Source organism: Rattus norvegicus, chromosome 1 (assembly GCF_021556685.1).
Source record: "Rattus norvegicus strain SHRSP/BbbUtx chromosome 1, alternate assembly SHRSP_T2T, whole genome shotgun sequence".
In the NCBI taxonomy this organism is placed as follows: Eukaryota; Metazoa; Chordata; class Mammalia; order Rodentia; family Muridae; genus Rattus; species Rattus norvegicus.
Genome location: NC_141534.1, coordinates 202,589,139 through 202,604,729, shown reverse-complemented (window position 1 = coordinate 202,604,729; position 15,591 = coordinate 202,589,139). Strand labels below are relative to the sequence as shown.

General features: G+C 44.8%; 1 protein-coding gene across 2 annotated transcripts in view; it reads right to left on the bottom strand.

The window, feature by feature from the left end:
* The window catches only part of Dock1 (dedicator of cyto-kinesis 1), a 509,283-nt gene that overhangs the window by 314,099 nt on the left and 179,593 nt on the right, over positions 1-15,591 (bottom strand). For both annotated transcript variants that reach the window (NM_001143858.1, XM_087561118.1), the window contains 2 exon segments: positions 312-418; positions 3,174-3,244. In NM_001143858.1, coding sequence (NP_001137330.1) covers positions 312-418; positions 3,174-3,244 — 178 coding nt within the window.

The window sequence follows — 15,591 nt, the reverse complement described above, 5'->3', positions numbered from 1 at the left end:
AAAGAAAACTGGATATTTTCCCCCTCACAATCACCACTAGGATGTAAGTGATTGCCTCCCCAGGACAGACAATGGCACATTTTAAGAGCTACAATGTATGCTGATTATACAGGGCACTGATGTGCTCCCAAATTACAAACCCACTCTTCCCCCTCCACTCTTAATGGCCTATTACCTATACAGTCTGAGAGTTGCCATTCTTTTGAAAGGGCCGACGCCTGCCTAGAGCAACAGAGCTGTTTTAATTGGGAGCCACCTCTCCTCCTCCTTGGCAACCTATTTCCTAATTCCCATGGCGAGTGGATACTCACCATGCTGTGTGAAGAGATCACTGTGAACAATCTCAATCAGGCAGTAGAGCTTCTGGACAGTCAGCAAGCCCACAGGAACATTCAAGATGAATTCCGTGAACATTTTACTATGAGGAGAAAGGCAAGTAACACTGTTCAGAAGCATAGCCAGCCCGAGTAACCCGTGCTGTCCCAAGATGGTGCAGAATCACCAGGGTAGAAAATGGCCGTGAAATGTCAAAACTAGGATTGATAGAGACTTTGATAGATCCAGGCCCAAATACCACCCTGGGAATCTGTGTTGTAAAACATGGGCTTGTATTCTGCAACAGATTGAGTGGGTAAAATTCAAATTACATATGATGATAAGTGTTGATGAGAATGAAGATATGTGAAGATCCTTCAAGCTATGTAGGTTGGAAAGGAAAGGGGCCTGTTCACTTAAGAATTTCCTAAAAAATGTAAAAGCATGTTACAATGTGTTATATATTATATAATGTATAATATGTACACATAAATAAAACTTACACAACACTTAAAGCAGTATTATTTATAGTACTCAAAAAAAGGAGAAACTTCCCAAATGTCCTAGCATATTCTATAATGGTGAAAACTGAACACAATCAACTAAAACATGTTATCTGTACTCAGAAAGACCACATTCACCTTGAACCTGTGGCACTTGCTAGCTAAGTTACCAAGGTCAAGCAAAATTAGGTTCATATAGATCCAGTGCTCTAGCATTGTGGAATCTGACTGGTGCACACACAACACTTTGTATGGGGAGAACACCTAGAAGATGCCTCTGGTTGTAGCTGAAATACATGATGGGCCAGCATGGCATCATGTCAGGGAAATGAGATACCTTAAGAAGCAGGCTATAAAACATAACACTGACCTGAAATGGGGGTGGGGGGGTAGGGAGAGGGAGAGAGTGAGTGACTGACTATGTGTGTTAGTATGTATATGTGTATGAGTGTGTGTGTGTGTGTGTGTGTGTGTGTGTGTGTGTGTGTGTGTGTGATTTTAAGGTCATTTGTAAAACTGGTATAGAAGGCATTAAAGAGGCACATGTAGGCACAGAGCAGACAGTGAAGACATGGGGCCCAGGTAAAGAAGGTCTTCCTCAGTGCTCCAAGCTCATTGTACAACTGCCAATCACAAGGAGGGATAGTGTCCCTCCATGTGCTGTCAAAGACAAGACAGGCCATGGCTCAGGCTCACACCAGACAAGCTTCTGCATGTCCTCTCACTATCTCCAGCCAGCTCTGTGCTTCTCAAATATCCACTTGAATCCCTGGAAGGTTCATGAAAACCAGATACCAGGCTGTCATGTTCAGTTAAGAAGATTCAGGAAGAGCTCAGGGTTTGACATCTAAAAACTACAGGGTTCATGTGTGAGGCTGGTCCAGGGTCCACCCTTTAAAAACACAATCCAAGAAAAGGACTTTGCAGAAACAAAGTTGGGTAGACCAACGTCCTGGGTCACATAGGTTTCTCTTTCATCATTTGGAGCCTTCTAAGCTAGAACCCTAATGTCAGTGCCCTGGAAGCAGAAAATAAGTATGTCCCTGTTGGACACTAAATCTCAGGCAAATCAGAGAGTGCTGCCCAGGAGACCCCTGCCCTTCAATTTCTAGGCATTAATGGCTTAGGGTGGATATAAAGTGAAGGAAAAATGACCCCTCAGGGACAAATGTCCTCCCGGATATTTGGAGGGTCTGGTTAGCACAAATGGTGCTATTTCTTACACATAGTTCATTGTGTCAAACATAAAGCAGGTGTACTGGACTGCTGGGCTCACAAGGTATCAAAGGCTAAACACACCATCAAAGCACTTGTCAGAAAGCCATGGCATCTGTGGATTACACAGCAAAGAGCACTGGAAGGGGGCACATACCGAGAGGGAAAATCTGGTCCCTAGACTAATACTCCTCTCTGCCTGTCCAATGACCAACCCCTCAGAGGGCTCTTCATCATCGTTGTTATCATCATCATCATCATCATCATCATCATCATCATCATAGACGGCAACTTCTCACCATGATACAGGTGGCTCAGAGCCCTTCATTTAGGAGGGCTCAGAGAGAGAGAGAGAGAAATTGTCCTGTCCCCTAATACTGTGGGGGCTACCAGAAAAGAAAAGGTCCCATAAAGGTCCCATACAAGTCTTTTAGGTCCTAAAAATTTAAACTAAGGCAGCAACCCCATACTGAAACCCAAACACAGAAAGTGTAAAAATGGAAAATTTGGCTGTGTTGGTTAGTGTTAACTGTCAATCTGACAGGAGCTAGACTTACCCAGGAGACAGGTCTCTGAACATAGCTATAAGGGGTTCTCCTGACAACATTAATTGATGTGGAAGACTGGTCTCAACTGTGGGTGAAACAAGTCCCTGGGCAGAGCTCCCAGACTGCATCAAGTGGAGAAAGTGATCTGAGTGTTAGCATGTATTCCTTCCCATCTGCTTTTTGACTGTGGATGCAACATGACCTTGAAGCTCCTGGTGCCTTGACTTCCCCACCATGATGGGCTGTAACTTGAATTATGAGCCATAATAAACATTTTCTCCCTCATGTAGTTTTTGTTGGGGTATTTTATCACAGCCAGAGACAAAGAAACTGAGATAACACTGGGTCACAGTCCAATTGTACTGTAAGCATTTAACAACAATAACAACAACAACAACAACAACAATAACAACAACAACAACAAAATAGTGGCTGTTGACAGATAAAGCTGTCTCCAGAGAAAGACACAACAATAGCGTCAATTCCACACAATCCATCGACCTCTACAGGTCCAAGGCAGTCTACAATATCCTTCAAGCTCAATGCTCTGACAACAAGCTGCAGAGCAAATGTTTGTTTCCAGGAAGCTTACCTGAGCTCTTTGGGATCAAACACCAACTTCACATCATTGACAATTGTTGGCAAGTACTTCAATGCTGCCCCCTGCAAACCGGAAAGAGGGGTGTTGAGTGGAATTCAGGCAGGCAAATGTTAACATAATCTTGTAATTCTGATAAAGGTCTGCAGAAAAATCAAGATGAGAAAGACTGCTTCCCAGTGAGGCTTAGCCACAACAATGAACAAAACAAAGTCCCATTCCCCTAAAATGAGCATTTATTTCTTTTATGTCCACATGCTTAAAAATAAAATGTATTACAGAAAAGAGAGTGGAAAGATTGTAAGATTCACAAAACAGGGAATTTTCCAGAACAGTGTACTCACATAGTCTCAACACCAAGGCTACCTAAACAAGGGCAACACCAACAGGCATTCTAAAGTTCATAGGGAAGCTCATGGGGCCCCAACCCTAGACAAAGAACACAGGCAACTAAGGAAAACATAGGGGCTAAAATGGTCTTCCTTAGGGAAGAGCATACCAATTGGTTCTCCAAGACCAAGTGATCGACCCTTTAAACATACATGCAAGTAACATGATAAGGCCAATGGGAAGAAAAATAACAATAATGGCCACCAATAAACATAACTTGTAAAACTAAGAGGCCACCCTGTGAGCTGAGCAGAAGTTTGTCTCTAACTGAAACAGAATGAATACCAGTCCCTTACAAAAATACCCTTTGACCAAATCCTCTGTGGGTTTCCACAGAAGCAGTTCTGCTCTACACCAAAGACATCTTTCTGCTGTCTGTCCTTTAGTGAAAGACCATTTTGACCTTACTCAGTCATGTCTGGCCTTCACCTCTATGTCTCCCAGCTTCTTAAATTATAGGCAGTGCCTCTATCTGGGTCCTCACTCCCGAACACGGAGGGCTGAAGAATTCTAGCCACCATAAAAGTTTTGGATATATACAGGACCAAAACTTGATTCAAAATCAAGCATGCATTATGCCTGGAAACAGTAGGTGTTTCCAACAGTGTCTGCCCATGGACTCCACCTCGGTCCTGTCTCTGCACATACACCATGCCCACTATGCAATGGATATGTTATCACAGCACACATGGGGAAGGAGCCCAACACAAGGAAAATGGTCAGGTAAGATCCCAAACTATTACATATTAATGAATCATGGTATTTTTGCTGCAATAACATCTTCTGCCTTTACAGAAATGCACTGGCTTAATTTGCAGGTCAGAAAGACTTGTGATATTTTCCTGCCATCACTCCTCAGCAAGCCTCTCATTAGCATATCTTTGGGCTGTAGTGAGATATAGGAAGAAGTACATAATACTAATATGCATATTAGCTTTCCTCTTTGATGAGTGGAACCATTCTATGTATGCCCAGTAATTATTTTCAAATAAATTCTGATGATGTATCCTCAGTACCTGGTTCATTTGGATACCTGTTTTACCCTCCTGGATACCTGGGCTCACTTCAAAATTTCTCAGGAGAATGGGAGCCGCTAGCACAAAGAGGTTAAGAAGCCCTTTTATAGAAAGCCCAGAGCCTCACACAGCAAGGGATGGGGATCTATTACCTATCATCCACCACATAAGACCTGCCCACTCAAGTATTTTATTTAAAATTTTAAATTAGTATACGCACTTTTAAATTTCAGTACTGCATTTTTATGAATTATCCTCCCCATTTCTCTTCCATCCCCTGACTGACCCCCACTCTGATGGCCCCAGGGCCTCCTTCCTCCCTTCCTTCCTCTAGTGCCCAATCTCCTGGCTTCCCTCTTCCACTTTAGTGGTCCACAGCATACATCCATACTGACTCATACACACACACACACACACACACACACACACACACACACACTCTCATGTGCATGTGTGTATATATACATTGTAAGCTGGAATACCAAAAGAGAGACAACATGCAATATTTGTCTTTTTTATTCTGAACTCCCTCACTTAATATAATTTTCAGATCCATCCATTTCCCTGCAACATTCATGATTTTATTTTTCTCTGTTACTGAATACAATCCGACTGGGTACATAAAGCACAATTTCATTATCCAGTCATCTGTTGAATTCCTTGTTTTTGTGAGAAATTAAACAAACAAAACACTGCCAATCAGCAAAACTGCCAGTCAACAACTGAGCTAATGAAATGAAAGGATGGTTTTCAAAAGAAGAAAAATGAATGTCCAACACGTATCTTTAAACATGTTCAATATCCCTAGCCATCAGAGAAATGAAAATTAATCCTACGTTGAGTTCCATCTTACCCAGTTAGAATGGCTGTCACCGAGAACAGAGTCAACAGCAATGCTGGTGAGGATGCAGGGGAAGAGAAACCTTTTTCACTACAAATAGGAGTGTAAAATAGCACAGCCATTATGAAAAGCGGCATGAAGTTTTCTGCAAAAGTTCAAAGCAGAAGTGGGCCAGAATGATGACTTAGTGGAGTAATGGTACTTGCTGCAAGCATGATGACCTGAGTCCCATCCCTAGGACCCACATGATATGCAGAAAGCCAGAACTAGCTTTTGCAAGTTCCCCTGACGTCCACACATACCCTCTAGCAAGTGTGTGTGCACACACATGCATGAACATACAGGATGGATGGATGGATGGATGGATGGATGGATGGATGGATGGATGGATGGATACATAGATGTAATTTTAAAATTTAGTAGAAACACTGCATGACCCAACTCTAGCAATCCCGAGGCTACAGCCAAGAAGTACACTGCCACAGAGACACTTGTAATCCTTGCATCCTTCATCTTTACCCCTAGGAGGCTTCCTGTGTGGAAGTGAGAGGTGTCAAAGGAAGAAACATACAATACAGGTTAGTGACTTTTGCCTTACTCACAGTGAGTGCTGGACAGCATTAGATCACTGTGAATTCAGGAGAAGCTGGGGACCCTTCCCCTTGGCTACATCTTGCTGGGGAAAGAGCATGAAAGTCATTGTTCTGACCTGACTCTGCCACTTTCTATCTGTGACTCTAAGTAGCACATGTGCCATACAGAGCTCTGCTTCCGATGTCATCTGACTCCTGCTAATTTCTTCAAGAAACCATAAGAAAGCACAAATGCAAACGGACAAGCTAGCAGGAATATACTTAGAGTAGTGGAAAACATGGTGGGGAAATCAGTGTGCCACCCCCCAACCCCGCCCCAGTACCAGAAAACAGGAATCCGTGTTACTCGGCCCAAACAAAGGGCAGAACTCACTTTCACATATCTCCCTGAATAGATACGGTCCAAGGGATTTGTACCAAAGGCACCAATTCTCCAAAAGCATCACCAAATAAATTCATTCCAGATTCACACATGATACACAGATGAACTCTAAGTATTAAATAAAAACTTAGACTATGAAACCTTTGAAAGAAAATGTTTGTGACTTTGGGCCAAGCTAAAATTTCCCACATGGAATAATAACCGCGGTCTATGAAAGCAAACATTCGAAACAAAGAACGGCGTGTCTGAAAGGTGCAGTTTGGCTAACAAGGCAGGCGTCGCACACAGAGAGAAGACGGCTGCAAACCTCCATCTGGCAGAGAGTTACATCCAGCATGTTCAAAGAATTCAGGAACTCAATTAAAAAAAACAAACAAACAAACAAAAACCCAAAAAAACAAAAAACAAGAAAACTCAGCACTTTAAAAAAAAAAAGGCAAAAGAGTGGAGGAGACCCCTCCGCAAGGAAAGGTGTGAGCAAACAGTATTGCAGAGATGCTCAGCACAGCCAGACACAGTAGTGCACACCTGTAACCCCAGAACTTGGAAGCTGAAGAAGGTAGGAGGATCAGGAGTTCAAGGTCATTCACAGATCAAGGGTAACTGGGGAAAGCAAAAAGAAAGGGAGGGAGGAGATGGAAAAAAGAGGAAAGGAAGAGGAGATGGGAGTGGAGGGAGTAGAGGGGAAGGAAGATCTCTGCACCACGCTCTCAGGAGGATGTAAAGCACCACCCCAGAGAGCCACCGCTCCACCTCAGAATTGCTCAAAGGAAAGCACAGTCTTCAGTGACGCCCAGCACGCCTGTGCCTCTAGTCAAAATGCAGAGCTAAGGAAACAAAGCTAGAAACAGTCTTGATCGCTTGTGGTGGTGAGTCAGAAAGAACCCACAAGACCCATCAAGTGCACCCCTGGGCGTAAGAAGGACTGAAACCCTACGTGTAATAATGCACAGCAGCCTTACTTATTGGTGATCAATAAAAAAACAAGAAGTAGCCAAACAGCCCCTCAAGAAATGAATCCATACAGTGAAGCACTATGCGGCACTGAAAATACGAATCCACAGTTACACACGTGCATATGGGTCCCAGATGCACTGGGCTAAGTAAGACAGGGGACCCAGAAGGCCAGAGAACATAACTATATTTTAAACATTCTGGAAAAGTCAAAATAGCACGGCGCAGGTGAAAGTGAGGGAGGACCTTCTGCCACAGAGAATGGAGGAATGTCACGGTGGCTGGCGGTCTTCCACATGACAGCATGACGGTTTCGTAGAAAGTGCCAGAACTGTGTGGCATTAAGATTAGCCTACAGCAGAAGCCAGCTGGCAGAAAATATAGAAACCCCTCCCCACAGAGGCTGGCACGTAACAGAAGGGGGAAAAAAAGAATACGTTACAAATGTCCTAGTCTGACGTATGCAGGAGCCTTTCGCCTTAATTTTCAAAATCATTAGAAATATGCTAAACGGATATACGTCCATATTTGGAATGGAAGCATAGGGGATGGAGGTGGGAAATGAGAATGTACCTGTGCTCCTCTCTGTGGAAGGTTTCAGCAGCCAGATGCAAGTCACATGACAGGAGTCTTAATCTACCCAATGTCGTGCTGGCCCAACTGATACACTAAATGGTTGTAACAACCTCTGGAGGGAGCCCCTGAGCATGCTGACACAGACGGAAAAGGGGAAGGGTGAAGCCCGGAGCTGTCTGCATGAAGTCCCACCAGCTGGGACTAGAGCAGTCCAAGGCTGGTTTGGTGAAGCTGCCATATTTGGTCTGCACAAATTTTACAGGGAATAATGAGGTAAAGTGTCTGCCTTGCAAGCATGAGGACCTGAATTCAGATCCTTGGCATGTAGGTAAAAAGCCAGGATTGACAGAGAGTCCTCAATCCCAGCAATGATTAGGTTGAGTGTTGGAGACAGGGAGACCCCTAGAATGTTACTGGCTACGGAGCCTGGCATACCTGGGAAAGTTCAGACCAGCTAGAAATCTTGTCACTCTCAAGAGTGACACGGGTTATTCTCTGACCTTCGCTCCACACACAATCGAAAACACACAGGGCTGCTGAGCAACTTGTCCCCTAAGTCTCCCCTGTAGATGTGGGTGCCCAAAGTTTGCAGGTATCACCGCTGCCTTTCAACACCAAAGAGATCAAGGGGTTCCAATTAGTAGCCCTGTGTTTCCGATGAAGGAAAAAAAGGCGCTAAATAAAAATCACTTCTTTCTGGTTTCAAATGTTCTGCTTCAAGTCCCTCAGACTTGGTCTGGAAAACTGGAAAGTATTTATGGTGACATTTAATAATGAGTGTCTGCAAAGGCGGACTGTGTGGTCTTTTAGAGTGTCTCGTTTAGTCTGTAGACATCCAGAAGGTGCGGATGGGCTCTTTTTACACCGAAGCCAGCAGAGAATCACTGCCTGCAGTGACTGCATAAACACCACTTCTTCGCAAGGATGCAGCAGACAGCTACAAAACGGGCAGGGCTTGAGGGGCTGTCTTCTGCTGGTGGCCTTGAGCCGTTCAGTCAAGTCAGAGACAGGGTTCTAGCAGGCTTCCCCAGGGAGGCTGTCTCAGACTTCCCAACCCCAGAATGTCCCAGGGAGGTGCACAGAAGTCCGCTGAGCAGGGCAGAGGCCAGGAATGTCACCAAGCCCATTAGCCAGGAACGCAGCTTATCAGACCGATTATTACAGACCTTCCCTATAACTAGACCTAATCTGAAATAAGGTTTAGGGAGAAGACAGAAAGCAGGAATCTAAAGTGCTGTGACATGCGGCGTCTTCTTCTGTGACCGCTCTCACCTTCTCACTCCAGTCTTCCCTCAGCCCCTCATGGACCACCCTGTTCCCTATGTCATCTTCCATATGGAGTCCCTCCACCTGTGGGCCCTAGGATCTCACATCCTTCTCCCCCTGACATGCAATTCCCCTTTCTGCTGAGCTTGACACCTATTCTAAAGGTGTCCTAGAGCACACCTGCTGAGCTTTGGGAGCCTGCTTACTGACTGTCAGCCCTCCATTTGAATATGAGCCCGAGCATTCTGCTCCTTCACAACCCACTCACGAAAACCACAAAGTACCCTTAAACTTGCCCTGACCCGATCACGTGTTCCCTTCTGTAGATACCCCATCCAATGCCTCAGCCTTTTAGTTAGCCCCATACCTCTGCTCTGACACCCTCTAGCTCATTTCTTGCTAGAAAAGGAAGTGCGCGCGCGCGCGCACACACACACACACACACACACACACACACACACACACACACACACACACCCTTTCTGCTCTGGGGGTAGAGGTGACCTGGCCAAAATTCCCTTGGACTCCTGAGCTCTGGCCCAATTGAAGAACCCTCTTCAAAACCTACAAAGTCCCATATGCTTTCCTTCATGGGCTTGTGCACTACTCCCCACCCTACTGCAACACACACACACACACACACACACACACACACACACACACACACACACACACACACCTGCCTCAGTTAATCTGCCTAGCTTCCACCCCTAGCTTAGATCCTACGCTCCTACTCTCTGGGACACCAAAATACTAGATTAAGTACCCAGAGACATCCTTACAGACAGGAATCCAAAGGTGGCTTGCTCATGTCCTCCCAGAGAAGGATGTCTTCTGCTCTGTTGAAGTAATGCCAACCACCAGGACTCCCAAAAAAATGTGAACCTGGTGCAGGGCTCACTGGGTCCTGAAACAAAACACCACCTCTCCACTTCCAGCCATGCCTGTCACCACCATTAGATAAGAGAGAAAACCAACGTATCTTAGGTTCCCATACTGAAGCACTCTCCTTACCTCTCTCCCAGTCCTGACTCACCCCTGGGCCACTGTGAATCATGTGGTGAAGGACCACAACTTGCTTATCTCACTTTTAATAAATCATGGGATTTATGCGGAGTACCCATTGCTTGCTAACAACTTGGCCTAAGCTTGGCAGAAGGTATCAGTGTCCTCTATAGCAAGGGATCACTGCTCTGAGGGCAGGTCTGGGTCAAATGGAAGGGCTGCTGCTTCAAGAAAAAGCCAAGACACAGCATGTGAGGGATAAGGTATGGGTGTGACACTGTGGGCAGATGACACTGGACACCCAAAGAAACCCAAAGAGAATAGGTGAATGCTCACCGGTGCACCAACAGAGTGGACAGGGGAGACAGTGCAGGGTGACTGAGTGCAGGGCTCCAGACTAGATTTAGGAGCAAGGATGGCTAACAGGATGTGTCTCCAGGGTAAACTAGAAGGAAAAAGGCCATGAACAGATAAACTTGATCCTGGATGCCCAGTACACAGCAGACTCTGGCAAGGTCTACGAACACAGCAGCCCCAGGACAGCATGCAGATGCAGCAAATGTTAACTCACCCTGACAGCAGAGCTCTCCACCATGATTCTCAAAACTCAGTGGAAATCTTAGAACTGAGCCACCCAGTCAGAGTTCTCAAAGAGCAACAAAGGGCATTTCCATTCTCGACTGCATTTGTTTGGTTCTTTTTATTTTAGGCCACTAAGTGAAGAAAGGTCTGTTTAAAATGTGACAATCTCTCCTCAACAGTGGCCCCAGCACAGTAACACCTGTTTCCCGGACCTTGCACAGTGGGCGATCATTCATCCATTTCTGGGGTTGGGGAGTTGGGTGGACAGGCCTTTGGGGTGTTCCCAAGAGATAGAGCTGAATGGAGCAGAGGTGGATGTGGTGTCTCTCTCAAACCATCCCATGGGGCTGGGGTGCCTGGGCCCCCTACCATAGGACCCGCTTTATCAAAGAAAACAAGGCCGTCTGCAGGAATTCAGGCAAGCCCACTGATTTTGGTTCTGTTTGCTCATCTCCTATTCATTAAGGCAGAGGGGAACTTACAAGTGAATGCCTAGTCTTTAAAAGACCATTATTTCTTTTCATTTGATTTGAGATACAGCTAAAGAAGCATCACAGCAGATCAGAGCCAGGTTGAGGTTCTCTGCCTAAGTGGAGCTCTGTGATCTGTCCATTTTGATGCACTAGAGCCTGTGGGCACACGCCCACTCACCCAGCAATATCCTGAGAGTAGAACACACACGTGAGGTCCAACACACAAGCATGTACAACGAGGAATCCAGAGATGGCCCAGTTGGACATGAATTCAATCCCCCAAACTCACATTAAAAACAAAAACAACAAAGAAAAAGGACCTGGGCACCACGGTGTCGTACTTCAAATCTCATTACTAGAGAGGTGAAGACAAGCAGATTTCTGTGGCTCAGTAGCTAATTAGCCTAGTTCCAGGCCAGTGAGAGACCCTGTCTCAAAGAAAAGTCACCTGATGGAGCAATTCATAAGGCTGACTTCTGACCACCACATATGTGCACATATATCTGCACATACAGGTGTACACACAGACACACACAGACACACAGAGAGGGGTGGGGGGAGAACATATACATTGTAGCGCAGATCCACCACAGAGGACTAATGAAAGCCAGCCAGAGATACATGATGCCAGACACAGAACCATGACTGCAGAAAAAGCTATTTCTGCTTCTCTGAGGAGACAGGCAGGCTGGTGAGTATCCTTCCTGAAATCAGGTTCATTTCTTAATATCTGAGTAATCAGGAATTGGGAATATTGCAATCAAAACCCCAGAGAAGGTGAATGGGGTCAAAAGGACGCAAATGGACAGGGAAGATAATGCAATTAAACTTTCAGAGGCAGAAACAGGAAACCCATAAAAAGGACCTCAGAAGGACTGGAGAAGCTTTTAAAAGTTTTCTTATCAGTAAAATAGTTCAGGTTTAAAAAAATGAAATAAATTCTATAGTTCACATAATTTCACTGCCATGCCTCTCATGAGAATGTTAACTTAATACAAACTGTAAAACAAAACCAAAAAAAAATTCATTTTCTATCCAGCATCAGTTTAATGCTGTGAGTGTCTCTCTGCCTAAAAATATTACTACTGATGACGATTAATAGATACTATTTTAGGGTAAAGTTCAGGCTACATTATTCAGCATAATTATTTTAATTAAATCCATTAGCATATCTTTATATAAGATTACAAGAGCTATCTGTGATACAAAATAAGTTTTTCTTGAATAATGTATGAAGCAATTATTAATTTACATATTTCTGGAGAAAAACACATATTAAAATGATTCCATTTGTAGATTTTTGAGCTAATATATATATAAGTCAACAGAGTCTCCTTTCAGACTTCAGGGTTCCGGTTCTGGAAGACCTCAGAAATACCTGAAGAGCTTGCTAAAGAAAGTATAAAGAACCCACCTGCAGGGTGTGCTTGGTCGAGGTCTTGATGAAACAAGGCAGGTGGCTAGACACAGTGACTGCAAAGAGAGTGGACAGGAGCCTGCAGCAGGAGGAGTGTGGCCTCGTGAACAGAATCCACACAAATGGATGGCAGAAGCCAATCCCATCAGACTCCTGACCTCTTGAGTTTCTCACCTCTTTCCTTGGTGATCAAGCTTTCCTGCCTCGGTCCTGTCCTTCCTGATTTCATTCCTCATCTCTCCTCTGACGCCTGGGTGCACTCAAACCCTGTAGTCAGTGAGCTTCCAGGGTTACTTATCCTAGGTGCATCTATTACCAAGCACCACCAATATTAATAAACACGAAAGTTAGACCATGCTCCCACACTTAAAACCAAGGGTTATGCCACTTTGGAGAATACTGACCATTGGGAGAGGGGATCTTTACTGTGTAGAAATGTTTTTAGCATTTGGAAATACTGTCCACTAAAAGCTTTAACTAGCTCTTCCACACACATGTGTACACACCACACACACACACACACACACACACACACACACACACACACACACTTCCTAATTCATGTGGCTGTGTTACATGGAGTCCCCACAGCATAGAAGTCTGCAAACCTTAAGTCAGCTTGTTAGTCCAGAGCTAGCAGACAACAGAGGTGGTCAGCTCAGGCCTCACTAATTTCTGTCTCTGCATCTACCCCTAGCTAAGTGAACATGCCCCTCCCTGCTCTCCCCCTCCCACACAGATCTCTACCACTATCAGACAGAAAGCTGGGACATACACATGGTCTTTGTATCCATGCCAGACATAAGGAAAACTAGAAGGGAATGAGTCAAGTGTAGAATATAGAGAAGCCACCATGACTCAATGACTCTAGGCAAAGCCACAGTGTAGGGGCAGGAGTAGATGGCAGGTACAGGAGAAAAGACCCTTGACAAGAAGCAGAGCAAAGAGAGGAAGACGAATAGTCAATCACTGCAGGAATGGAAAACATCCCTGTGCTGTTCTTAACCACTGATGATCCTCTTGTCAGGAATCACGGCAGGCTAAACAGAGGAATTAGCGTGATTTAGCAGGAACAAACCTAAAGTGAATTACCGAACTTTTCTTTCTTCCTTTCTTTCCTTCTTTCTTTCTTTCTTTCTTTCTTTCTTCCTTCCTTCCTTCCTTCCTCCCTCCCTCCCTCCCTCCCTCCCTCCTCTCCCCCCCCCTCTCTTTCTTTCCTCCTTATGCCAGCTCAGTGACATCAGGGAGAGCTTGAGAAAATGAGAGCAATCCTGTGAGAGGGCCACAGGATTGGTGCAAATTGTCCAGACAGCTTCCAGGAGGCAAAGCTCAATTCCAAATGACAGGGACTATCTATAACACACTTGAAATTCAGATACAGACAGATGGGGACAGCAACAGAAGGGTCTGAACCTCAGTGAAACAGTATTGAAAACAATGAGGAGTGAGTGAACACACCACTTACTCCTGGCTTTCCTCCAAGCCAGGACAGCCTGGGAAAATGGAACCTTTTAGGACCATGCCAGGGAAAACAATATGTGCCACAGGACAGGTGAGACCCATGCAAGAAGGCAGTGGAGTCCCCAGATCCTTCTTGCAAGGTGAGGCAGGCTACTCATCACTACCCTGTCTGCTGCCCTGCTGCCGCCAGGCTCTGTGTCCCCCAAAAGGTACAAAGAATGAAGACAAGGTGCCCACATAGCTCAGCGGTACTAGACAGAGTAAAGAAAGGACCTGAGGAGAGAGGAAACAAACACAGGCCCAGCCAACCCATACCACCAGCCCCAGACAAAACCCAGCCTATCTGAACCTGCTGAACTAGAAGCTCATGTCCATCTCTCTTCAACCTCGCCCTAAATACACACCGAGTCCTAACACCAGTCCTGTGTTTCAATGCCCCCTTCCAGATTTAAGTTGTGACAATACTGAGAGACATTTGAGAGGTAATTAAGCCATAAATAAAGGCTCCAGATTCTGTCATATAAACAGGAGGCCCTACCACTTGGCTTACCCTCCAGGCTACCACCATTTGATAACATGCAGGGGAATGAAGCCTTCTGCTTGAACTGTGCATAACATAGATCTGCTTATCATATATGGCTCAAGTCTCAAGAATTCTGTTAGCAGACAAAGCAGACAAAGGAGCCTCAGTACGGATGATGAAACAATCCAGAAATAAAATCTTTACACAGAAAAATCATATGTGTGTATGAGAAAACCCTAAGTCCAGTGGTAAATGGGAAGTTTGTATCAGAAAAGGGAGAACTAGGCAGTAACACACACAGATCCCCGCGTTTGTAAAGATACCTGAGGTAATTAACAAGTGTTCAGCAGCTCCGCACTGGAGACTGGGCTTTTAGCAAGGGTTCTCTATGAAACTGTAGAGCTCATAATGGGGTAACACACACACACACACACACACACACACACACACACAGAAACACACACACAGAAATACACAGAAACACATACACACACACACAGAAACACATACACACACACAGAAACACACACACACACACACACACACACACACACACACACGATTTCTGACTAGAAAACAAATGATAAAGAAGAGACCAGAGTCCACATCCCCTCTCAAGCACAGACTTCCCATTAGGCCCTGGATCCTAAAGGTTCCAGCACTTTCCAACATCACAATCCCAGATAATAAAGTTTTAACACACAGCCTGGGGAGGAGTCAACTGTAACGGATGTAACTTTTTTATTTGAATTAAAAAGGGAAAATCTGAGATCAATCTGTCACTCATTGTAGTAACTTGGGAGAGGCCACCATAAATAAAACAAAAGGACATCATTATTGACAAATAGGGGGACTACTATGTGATCTACCATGGCCAAAACTAGGCATTTTCAGCAAAGAATGTAAAACCCCTATTAAAATTCTGTATAAGCG